Source organism: Haliotis rufescens, unplaced genomic scaffold (genome assembly GCF_023055435.1).
Source record: "Haliotis rufescens isolate VD_foot unplaced genomic scaffold, xgHalRufe1.0.p SCAF_74, whole genome shotgun sequence".
Lineage (NCBI taxonomy): Eukaryota > Metazoa > Mollusca > Gastropoda > Lepetellida > Haliotidae > Haliotis > Haliotis rufescens.
Window position 1 is genome coordinate 293,609 of NW_025964366.1, and position 12,769 is coordinate 306,377.

At 41.1% G+C, this 12,769-nt stretch overlaps 1 protein-coding gene across 1 annotated transcript; it reads left to right on the plus strand.

Moving 5' to 3' along the window:
* The first annotated feature begins 349 nt into the window (after positions 1 to 349).
* Positions 350 to 12,365, plus strand: LOC124152441 (SERTA domain-containing protein 4-like). Its single transcript, XM_046525377.2, has 3 exons — positions 350 to 891; positions 1,243 to 1,550; positions 7,790 to 12,365. Exons 2-3 carry the CDS (start codon positions 1,355 to 1,357, stop codon positions 8,383 to 8,385), a joined length of 792 nt encoding a protein of 263 aa, XP_046381333.2. The 5' UTR covers positions 350 to 891; positions 1,243 to 1,354; the 3' UTR covers positions 8,386 to 12,365.
* Positions 12,366 to 12,769: the final 404 nt, after the last annotated feature.

The window sequence follows — 12,769 nt, forward strand, 5'->3', positions numbered from 1 at the left end:
CTCCCCTCCCCGCCACCCCACCCCTCTTTTTGTCTTCTTGTCGGGGTACACGCTCTAGGGCTAACTGTCAAAGTCCCGAACCATGTCGAGTGATGCTAGAAGCTAGTGGTTAATTGTCCAGTGTCTCTCCTCGTTTCGCCCAGTGTTGTTATATATGGGGCAACATAAGACACACAATCACAGCAACATGAGGCTGTAATTACATATGTCCCGTTCACTTCAATATGAGCTATTTTTACCAGACGAGCGGAATGTCGGAAAATGTGACGATACCCATGAAAGCTCACATTTCACCTTTGACCCAAGGGGTAAGCGGGATCCTCGAGATATTAGCGTTATACAGGGGGGTAGGGGTAGTGGCACGCGCTCTTTCATTGACAGCAATTAATCGGGCGAATCGGCCAATCGCAGCGAGTGACATATCGCCACTCACTCCCCTTGCGCGACCGCCTCGCCAGTGTAGGGAAAGAGATCGTCTGCTACGGTTGCACTAACGCAAACAGTCCCGCAACAAAGAAGCCAGTGGTTGCTCATACCAGTGTGGATGTATTATCGACTGGTTGTATGTGACAGTGAATCGAGATCTGTGTGTTTCCTTAGCTAGACTCAGTGGATCTACTGCAGCGGTCTCAATTTGCTCTTACAATGCGCTTCTTAATCATCGGACAGTGAATTGTCCAGGAGGGCGGCCGGGCGCTAGCTGGAACAGCCAGTATTGGTATTGTTAAGCAAATATACGCGTGCCTTCTGACGGTGGAGACAGCTGTTCCAAGTGAAGTTCACAATCGTACAAACCAACACTTTGTTAGGATCACAACGTCTTTGTCGGATAACATATATTCCTGTGTACGCATACAGTATTCATTGGAAGTAATTTCAACTTCATCAAAGGTAATTGTTTTGATTTTGTGTTTTCTTCACGATAGATTAACAATCTGTCGTGTTTACAAAAAGAGTTTTATCTGTTGGTCGGGTTCATTGTTTGGAGACACTTGTTACTGGGGTCACTGTCAGCGATGTATGTGACTCTCGGGGCCTACTGTGAGCGCTGGGGCTCTTGAGTTTGTTGCCTGTCGCTCTATCAGCTTACGTTTCAGTTTCCTCAAACTAACCATGTGTCTTGATCGCTTATTAGCGAGTCGGGGGATAGGAAGCGTACTGCAATGCCTCAGACTTAGATAACTAAATTGATTAACATTTTGGACCAAGTGTCTATATTTCACATACTGTCTTCTACTTCAGATCTACCGGTCTTGTACGTGGGACAGCTACCTGTTATTGTGTTCCCCCACTGATTAATGAGGTAGGGGGGTCGGGCGTGTACCAGCCACCCCGACAGAAAGCTACTTCAGACATGACTGTGGTATTATCGATGAACCCCCTGTGCACCCCCCACCACAGACTATGTGGGGCTGACGAAGTCCTCAATTCACCGGATCTTACCTTTAACTTTGTAACCTCACCCCCTCGGGCCGAAACCCCGGTCCCCACGCCCGTGGAGGACACAACGACCCAACCCGAAGACGTAAAAAATGTGTCAAGTATATCAGGTAAGTAATCTCATACGTAATAGTTAATTAAGTGATCTAAAGCTAAATGTTAGATAAAGCAAAAAATAATATCTGGACTTAAATAAAAAAATATTTGTAACGTGATATGTTCGTGTAATATTAAAGTTGAACGTTAAATATTGTTTATCTATTGGCTTAATAATGCATACTTGGTAAATCAGGTTCGTCAAAATGAACCATTAAAGTACTTATTCGTCTCGTAGCAAAATTTCGCTGTAATGCACACAACGAATGACTTCTTCAAATATAATTGCATACGCTGTATTATTAACCATCCAAATGTAAATCAATGTGGCGTTTACGCTATTTTCCTTTTCATGCCAGTAAACGCGCATGTCAAAGATGATCTCAAGAAATAAGAGATAACTCTCTCCAGAGCGAAGCATGTCCGTGTACCACGTGTAGTCTACGTGTTTTACCGCAGTGTATCTCTGACCTATCCACCGTTGTAATGTTTGCGTCGCGTCACAGGCATATAGGCTCGCTTTACAATCAACCGTCTTTGTTCAACATCCAATTAATAGCCATCTTCTGTTGTTGTTTTTATTTCGCCAAGTTCCATTTCAAACACGAGTGTAATAAAAACCCTCACACTACTCTCTGAAAGTGCATTAAGTGATTCTCCTGCGCAGCAAACATTGATCTCATTGAAGCTTAAATGCATGCGACATTTGAATCCGGTTTATATTTGAAAGCTCTGCTTTAATTGCAAAGTAAATTTTTATGTGAATGAGACTGTACTTTCTAATCAATACTCGTGGTTGTGTCATTACATAAAACACTAGTTCCTGGGCTTCGTCTGTATATTTTGCCCGTGTGATAAGAACATGTTTTGGTATTAATCGCTCGAGCGGCTCGCCGTGGACAAACGCAGACTGTTGACTGGTCTCAACTGTAGACAAGTGTCTGCTAAGCTTTCAGCGTTGATACATGCCATCTGTGAGAGGAGGGGGGGGGGGGGGGCTCTTGTTCGCTGCGTGTTTATAAGGACATACATGCATGTTTTGACTACCGCATTAACGAGCCTCATTCCATCTTCGATAGACTCCCTGTTTCTTAAGGATCGTTCAATCTCAAATCCTGATATGAACCTAATCGATATCGATCTGAGCGAGTCAGTCTAGCGTTATTCCCGTGTCAATTTCCAGTTGTACATACAACCCGACTTAGGAAGTGTATTGTGCGTTAGAGGTATTTACAATTGTGTTTTGGGGGCAATACACTGCTCTGTTCGACGTTCTAGCCATATAGGCTAGCGCCATTGTCTGCTTGAGAGGTGAGGGCTTAATTTCAACTGGGCAGATCACAAACGCTCGCCTGTTCCCTGGTGCTTTGTTAATTGCCGAAGGCTTTTGTCAATTTCACCCGTGTATTTCACGGATGACTTGCACGCCAGGCTGCAATAGACAGATAGGACTGAGTGCAAGCACTCGCTGTGACGCGAGTTATGATATAAAGACGCCTTGTGACGTGAAGCGATGCAGGAAACTGCTAAATCTAAACAATTGCTCACCGAAATAGATGAGCAGCGATATTAATTGTGAACTACATCGGTCGCTCTCTGATTTGGACTATTACCGAAAAATGCCATTCATTGACCATACTAATCTCGTAACGATTTTACTAATAAACTGTAATTAAATATCGTTCAATTGGAGCCTTATTATTTTTCTGACTTTTGCTTTAATCAATTAATTATTGTAATGGGCATTGTTGAAATTGACTTAATTGCTGATTTTGGGGCGTCCACTTTACGAGAGAAAAATATTGTGAATAGTTTATGTTGGTTTTGGACTGGTACGTATTTCAACTATTTGATTGACAGGTGTCTTCACGAACTGACACGTGATATACATTGCGAGAAACCACTCGTGTTTTAACTATTATGCGGCTTCGAGAAACTGATGGTTTCTGCATCACAGCCTTGTAAAACCATTATTTACCCATTGATCGTAACGTGATACATCTGAAATTGACATGTCTAGACGTTCGGAGAATTATTTGAAATTCTATCCGTTTAAAAAGCTCAAAATTTGAATATTCTGGTCTTATTGACTATTGAGTTTACATGTCCACAACTGTGGCAATCCTGTGGCTGTGATAGCTGTTATTGCACAGGCCCGGATCGCAATGGCAAACCTCCCATTAATGTCATTCTTACCACCCAGCTATTTGATCACTAATTGAACATATACAAAATAACATCAAAGGTAGGGCCAAAGATATCAGACATCCATATTTGATGATAGATATCCACGGTGAGGGTTTAGTGGCTCATCATGGCAGCCCAGATCGAGCACCCGTGCCACAAGTCCTGACTGCAAATCCTAGAAAGTGATTTATTGCGTCTCTCCTCTGGCACAGTGTAATGTTACGAGAGCTATTCGGCCGTAATCAAAGCTCATGGGCTGTATAAGCAGACTTGGAGCCCCAGGGCCGACGATGAATGCATGCATGGAAAACTTAAATATCTTAACTGTTTATTTATAATCGCCTTGTGTGTTGGTAAAGACTCGCAGAGGCGTTATTTGATCTAGATGAGCTCGTATCAGTAAGAGCACATTGTGATGGTGCAACACCCGATCATTTCCGAGTGGGTTAGTATGAATATGATCGTGAAATTCGCAATCTGTGAAATGGTGATGAAGATACAACTATTTGCATCGTGTCGATGCATGTATATTTCACAAAACAAGTTCCTTTTTACAACCCTGTTTATTTGAATGACGGGGTGAAACCATCCGTGAATTACGACAATGGGTACTGTTTGTGACATCCTGGAACGTCGTACTAGCTATTGTAACCTTTCAACAATATAATTTAGCTCAAAAGGTATTACTGCATAATTGGGCAACTCATAAAAACTCCTGTTTCTCCAGAACTCGACCGAATTACTCGCGAATCTCAACATGTTTCGTCCCATCATCAGAAAGAAAAATCATGAAAACTATTTTTTAGATGTTATTGTTATTGGCCGGTTACATAAAATACAAGTATGTCTTTTGACTTAATAGATATATGAAGTGACATTAGGAGTTCATATAATTATTTAAGATGTTCAAGTAATCTATCAAACATGGGTCCAGTGTTAACGCGTTAAAGAGTGGCAGAACTCGATACATTCGTGACAAATACGAATATTCAACATCTTGTAGTTTCAAGCTCTGTATGATAGTCATCTAAACCAAGCGGTATGCTAAATGTGTTTTGTAAAGACGAGGGCTAGAGGTTTCTTTGTAGTAGGCTGTGCTTCTCGGAGACTTCAAACAAAGTTCCCTGCATGGAGTCGAGAATAAACTATATGTGACCTTGTGCCTATCCGGCGACTTAAACACTGGCTCGGCGACAACAACCTCTGCATGTCGGTCACCGTCGGCGTTGTCCCACCCTTCCTCAAGCCGCGGTAAACACGGCGACGAGATCGATGTTCGGGCACCTGCCTGTGGACGACACCACACAGGACAGGCTTATTCAATAATACAAATTGATATAGGGGTGTGGCAGGGAGGGCGAATAACGCCGTTGGTTTTCAGATTGAGTTTAAACAAACGGTTATACGTGTTGTAAACGTTTTATTCGTTAAACGTGTTTTGGTTTATATATGTAGTTAAAGTGTTGAGTGAGACAAGGACGACGTTTTCAACAAATATGTTGATTGTTTGATTTAGATAGCGTAGGTGTCTCTCACTTAAAATAAGTCGTATGATGTTAACCACTGATTTGTTTCATTGGGTGTTATATTATATCAATAGGAGAGAGAGAGAGAGATGGGGGAGGGGGGGGGGGGGGGGGGGGGGGGAAGATTTCAGCTCTGAAGGCCATCCAGTCTAGCCCTGCTGGTCTTGATTGTAGCGTAAGTGAATGTCAGCCCGCTATCCACGAGCTTGTAAGTTAAAATGTAGGTCATGTTTATTTACATCCGTATGTTTCAAATAGTGAAGCATCCCCTTACGCTTAGCCACACGTGTTCTTATCGCTACTTGTTCAAATACCACTTCCACCAACATGCGTGTAAGGTGGCCAGTCAATCAATACACGTCTAATGACCACAGTAACAGCTTATCATTATCCGATTTGCACCACAATATAGATCTGACATCAGCAAGTTCATTACCCCGTTTACTGTTTAATAGCAAGAGACCTAATATAAATGTTACGTAATTACACTGTCGGACTGGGGCACGCTGACTGACGAAAACAGGTAACGAAATAACAACCGTCGGGACTCCCGTGCTCGCTCTATGGGAGCGTGTAGGAAAGACCTCTCTTGTATAATTGGCAGGGGAAAGTTTCGTCCAACTGAGCAATTGAATGACCCTCAGTGTTGACATCATTCCTTTCGCCCGGCAAGGGGATTGCTGATTTAGTAATTATTGATGGTCCTAATGGGGAGAAGCAAGAGTCATCGACAGTAATCAGGGACAAATCTTCATCTTTGTCGTCTGCCTTGTTTAGATCGGGCAGTAAACCTTGGTCTTGGAAGGCGAGCTGATAGATGGCGGATTTTGACCGGTCAAGCTGTAGTGTAGCAGACGCGGTTTAATAGGTCTGGGCATGTTGCTGGTCAAATAGAATGAGAAGACGGATGGATGGCGGAATTGCCCCGGTCGGGTTATTTGGTGGAAGTTACGAGTGGAATTAATTCAGTCACGTTAACTGGGGAATGATATTGTGAAAGAGTCCGGCATTTAGCCAGGTTTAGTAGTAGCAGAATAGGTTGTTCAGTGGAAATTGTAGATGGATAAAAATAGACCACAATGGTGGTTGTATTCTTGGCTTGTTTACACATTCCTGTACATTATGTGTGTGGCTTTAGCACGATTCAATTAATCACCTTCCCGTATTAGACGAATAAGAAAAAAAAAATCGAAACCCAGAAACTTTGTACGACTAGAAAGGTTGTCAATAAATACATGGGTTTTTTTAGAAATAGATTGAATAAAGGTTTAATAAAAAACAGATTTTGACTAAATAATGAAATTTCTTTTAAATTTCTCTAAAAAATATATATAAACATCGTGATCGTTAGAGAATCAGCATTACCACTAGGGTTATTTTAACATTATCACCAAAATAAACCTAAATAAAAATAACAAACGAGAAGGGATTATTTTTTTTTTTTTCATGAAGAAAACAAGCTTCAAATCACAACGTGTCACATCGTTTCATACTACTGCACCGCGTAGTGAAAACCCACGGGAATTATACAATATTTGATAACATCGTGACCACCGGCGATATAAATATATATTCACACGGCTTTAATGTTCAAAGCGTGTATTTTGATTTGACGACCGACTGCAAGCTCGGAGTCCCCCGGAACCCCCATTCCCCGTTAGTCGCCTACTATTTCTCACAGCGGAAGTTATTTAACACATGTTCGCTACACCAAGTGCCGACACACTGGTTAAAGATAACTCGCCTCGGAAAACGTATGAACAAGATACCGCGTTATCAACATGAAAGGGGAATTACATAATTGCTATTGAGTACCACTTGCGTCTAAAGTTCGGTACTTATATGGAAGTACTAACAAGTCTACTGAGCGTTGATTGCTCACACAGTGGAGTTGAGACATTGTGTGATGATATTTCCTAAGTCAGCCGTCACCGCAGCAAGGGTCATTTCCGCGTTGATCAGGAAGCGTTTATTGGGCCAATTGGGAATTCAGGCTTACGTGTGACCATATTCAGTCACGTCACCATTCAGTCAGCAATATGTGACGTCTGACGTGGTTATAGTGTATTTTTATTTTATCCGTCAGCATGTTTCCGTTCAAGTCAGACTGACGGGCCGCCAAATTAAGCGAGTCTGTAATCAATATTCATTTTGAGCGACAGCCCTTGGCCATACCGTAACAATCAGTCGTGATGGGAAAGATTCTTTACTAGATCGTCATGAAGTCGACATACATAATCTGTGCGTATAACTAATGTATACATTACAATGTATTAGTTACTGATAAAAAAATTCGATTTTTCCTATAGACCTGTCTTGATAATGATAATGATATGGGTGCATGTTAGTATTAGGTATTCATCAGTGATGTTTTGATATGATAAGTAAGTGTTTGAAAAGTATTTGACTTCATCTAACACTTATAATGTCATGGTTAGTTGTGATTATTGCTGATTTAGCAAATAATGTTATAATGGTAATAGGTGTTCCATTTTGTAGTTATTTCATTTCGAGATTTTGATGTATCTTTTACATTTCAGACAAACCAGTCGGCGGGGAAAGTGTGGCTATTGACTTGGACTCCTCCGAATGTCGAGGACTGAAAAGGAAATGCCCTTTAGACTCATGTGAGAATATCAGCGAGATTGTGCCGTCCAAAAGGATATCTCCATTCCTTAATACCCCTAAACAAAGGAAGGATGAGAGAAGAAAAGTGTTGCGAATCTCAATTCAGAAACTTCGTCAAATGGAGGACCCTGAGCATTTTTTGAGACGATCTGTGTTGATAAATAATACGGTGAGAAGAATGCAATCGGAAATTCGAGAGGAAAAGAGGACGACTTCTGTGTCAAAAGGGTACCCGTTTTATAAGAGAAAGAACGGATACGATTATGAGGTTGTAAACAATAGTTACTTGTCGTCTGCGGCGTTCTGTGAGGAACACATCCAAGTGGCAGACGGCAATATGGGGGATGAGGTCACGGACGCCTTGGTGCAAAGTTTAGAGACTGGGAACTTCTCATCATCTGAAACACCCCTCGAAAACTTCACAACCGATTCACAAAGGGAGAAACAAATCTATTCTGATATGGACACAGTGTTTAATAATTTGATACGTGCGTTAGGCGAAACTTAGTCCGATGTGTGTACGGCCTAAGAGACTGTGAACAAATTATCGGTATTGGATGCAGCTGGCTCGCAAGACGATGAGGAATTCCTCAAGTGAGAGCGAATGTGATTCCGTGATGGCGCGAGTATGGTCGTCTGCTCCCAGGCCCGTCAGGCGAAACTCTCGTCTGCTGTTCCACACATGCCAACAATCTCACACATGCGCACTGAAAGCATTCTCAGCTTTGTTTTAATGATTGTGGTGCATGGATTAAATTTTGCACCGGGCCTTCGAGTTGTGCCCAACAAGTGGAACATGGTATAAATAGTGTATATAATATATCGGATTTGTATATTTGTTTATAATGACACCTGTTTTGTGAACCAGTCCGGCTCATCAAGGACTATACATACCTGTACTTTTGAAGTATTACCGGATACCACAAAGGCGACCACAACCCAGGGGCATGTGTTGCAGCAAGAATGCCGCATTGTGATTACTTGATACGAGTCGTTTTAACTTGATCTGTACAGCGGAACTTCCTTAATGAGGACGACCCAGTTTACATGAAGCTATTTATTCTGGTCTCCGGTCATAAAACATGTGTTGTGATTAAGCATTACTCTATCTTAACCGTCCGAAATATGAGGTGTCCACATTAAGGAGGTTCCACTGTACGTTGAAATATTTCAGATCAATATACTTTCGAATCCATTGTCACATGCCAAATCGTTTTGCGAAACAATGTATCCCGAACCTGTTCCGTTTTGAAGAATTCATTGTCTGCCATTCCATACAAATTTATAACTCCCCCCGCCCCTCGCAACGTATGAAATTGTTTCTGTCACAGGAAGTCTTTATCCCCCGAATACAGTATATGGTCCCTCCCTGCCTTTTGACGTCATGGTTGCGTCTTGTAGATACGTATACAAATATATTCAATATCGAACAAAAGTTAAAAATATCCTTTACACCATATTCGTGTAGGATTGTTATGTCTCCAGAGTTGAATTTATAAAGATCTATCGAATATGTCTCATAACGCCTTTTCACGGAAGTCTGATAATTCTAACTGTATATGAAATGCAATTGGACCCCGGTCACGTGATGACGGACCAGCTGACCACACGTGGGTAACATTTCTGAAAGTTACAGTGATTGTCTCAGCGTAGCGCCAAAGACATTCCTAGTTGTGGAATCTTGTCCCGTATTTGCACAAGCAGGTTAGGAGATTTGGATAGACGAGCCGTCCGCGGATAGTAAACCTTCCAGACAGGTGCTTCATAGATACAGCAAGGTACAATTCTTGTGCTCACAGTATTTTATATCTGTTAAAACGATGCTTATTCTACTTCATAACTTATTTATTAAAAATTAGTGTAAGCTGTTGTTAAGACGAAAGAGGATCTTTTGGGGAATATATCAAATTATCAAAACATATATCAAGACAGAAATTAAACTCATAATTCGATTACAAATCTGTTGGCATAATTGTTTATCTGTTATCCGAGTGACACTTATTTCAAGTTTGCTCAGCTCAAATGACAACAGTACCACTTATTATTATACGTAGTTCTTTCGTTATCGTTTAACTAGTTGAAAGAGTCAGGCGAACGCCAGCCACAAATCGATTTTGTTGTCATCTATTTCTGTGTACCGCTGTTAGTGCATAGATATCTAGTCCAAAAAGCTGACATGAATTTTTCAAGATTAATGCCCCCACTGGAACGCGGTATTGAAGTCACTCATTTGACTTACTCGGTACATTATGTTTATGTTTACTTGTTAAAAGCGAAATGGCGGCTTACTGTTATGTTATATCATATAAAATGGCAAGCGTTGTCGTTATCACAGTCGTTATATGATTCATCAACTATTACCAAGTTGAAAACAACGCTCATTATATTCGAAAATGAGTTTTCTTATCCTGAAATCTGTCTGGAGCACTGCTTATAGAACAAACTTTTCCTTTTATCTGCCACGTTTATTGTTTAATGTAAAATGAAAGAAAGGTGAAGATTAAAGATCCTTTATAACAGCTTGACATTTCAACTGAATTAATCGTGTTATAACGAGGCAGCATTTATATGCGGCTTCGCTGTTGATTTGGTACTTGGCAAACTGCAGAAATAACTTATTGTTCACCACACAAAGCGACATTTCAAATGCGCGTCCCCCGATGCGTGATCTGAATCGTAATGTTTAGTTGCTACAGTTTCCCGTTAGATGTTCCCTCGCGCTTGCATATTCCATATAAGGAACAACCAGCTGCAGTGTCATTCTGTAACGAGTTACGCGCAACGCACCACGTGGTCTGGTGTTTGTGACGTCACACGTCAGCGACGCCAGTCTGTGGTTGACGTGACGCGGAGTGAGGGAGGTACCGTTATCCTTTGGAGAGCACCACCTCAACAAGAGCTACACAAATCGGGGCCTCCTTGTAAATGCATATCGCCGACAGGTGTTACCATGTTTGGCTTCGCGACAGATGGACTCGTTGCTGCCTCAATAGAAACGCGTCAGAATAACCCATGTTTAACAATTCCAGTGCGCGCTATCGATACGCCGCGCCGACATCACCCATCTAAAAGATTCATGAAATAATCTTGAGATCTGCAAGTGATACTCCCGTTACCAATATCAATTTGCCAAATCATAGCGTCTGTCCCAACTGGCAGTTTTCAAGTCGAAAATTCACACTCTCCAGTATTGATAGAATTTGTGCTATTATCTTCAATTGTAAATTAGACCGCGGATTTATTAATTCAGCTCGGCTTTATATCCATCGGAAATCCTGTTGGGCCATCAATGAGGAATAGCCCTCTGCAACTGGAGAGCGCTATAGGCCTCAATGCTAGATCAATACATTTCATATTAAAAGCTTTCAGCTGTGAGATGGTTGTTCAAACACACTAGCTTAAGCACGGCGGAGACACTGATGGTCCAACCTGATGGGGTTCCTCAAACTGGATCCAAGGCCGACATTTTGTCTGTGACTCGTGAATTATTTGTGGATACCATTACGGCGGTACACTTCTAAGGGAGTTGGTATTTTGTTTTGTTAGTAACATGTTGATCTCATGACCTTAATCTGAATCTGATGGATAAGATCTTATGTTATATTTGATTATGAAATCAGGTTTAATTATGAATTGATTTGCATATTTAAAATTATTATATTTGAAGTATTGGGTATTGTTATGGTTGACCTTGACATACTGATCTGAGGCCATATGTCTTTATCTTTTAAATTTAGGTTGTACTGTCCCCTCTCCCTCCCCCTCCCCCACCCCCACCCGCCGAATTACTCGCCCACCTTTCATTCCACGCTTCACCCCCATTTCCATCACCGGACATTATAGGACAACAGAGACCAATAAAAGCATTAAACAGATGGCAAATGTCCAGCCATCACTTGACCAGTGGTCAACTGTCATAGATTGTCTCAGCATAGATGTCATATAGCAGTGAATCTAAGAGGTACCACGTATGCGTTAACTTCTGACATGTTACCTGCTCAATTAGTCATACAAAAATCCTTAAAACTCAAATAATGCCATTTTGATTAATTGAAAGTTTGCATAATCACACACCCAAACGAAGATTACTTCCGTTTATATTGTTTGAAATAACATAATCCAAAGTTCAAAGAAATTGTTGACGTTATAATTGCTATCTGATTATTGTAAATGGATCGTGTGACCTTAGCATTAAGTTGTCTACGATGCATTTTTAGCCATATGTAGATCTAATCATAGTCAAATGATGTGTTATCAACCATTTTCATTCATTATCGCAGTTGGATGCTGAAACAGAAACTACGAATTGCATTTTTATCCATGTCCCCAAGTCACAGTTATATATGATTGTATATACATTTATAAAAAATGTGGCATAGATGATGTAAGGTCCAAAATGACATTTTGACATTTTGTACAATTTATTTTATTTATTTTATTTAAGAAATATGATGCAGAAGAGACGTATTACTGAAATAAACTGTGAAATAAACACATGAATATTTGTCTTGTTTACCCTCCACTGAGGCGAGGCTTGTTCACAAACACATGGGGCAGCTTGGGACGAGTGCCTGTGTGTGATGGATAGCTGAAAACATGGCACAGCTGTTTGCATAAGACATCAGCTTGCCGATTTTGTGGGAAACAGGTAACAACGAACGAGTTCTAATATCCCAGACACATCTGGAGACTTGTCTGATGAGAGATTACCCTTTTATCACGTGGTGTACATACATCCAATGCTGCTAATTGAAATGTACAACGCTTGCGGATTGTGTGCTGCACGTGCATTTCATGCAAGTGACACTCAGCTGTTTCATATTAGAACAAATCTGGACAGTAATACGCGGAGAAAGGGGAGTGAGTTTTCAACAGGATTTCAATAATATCAT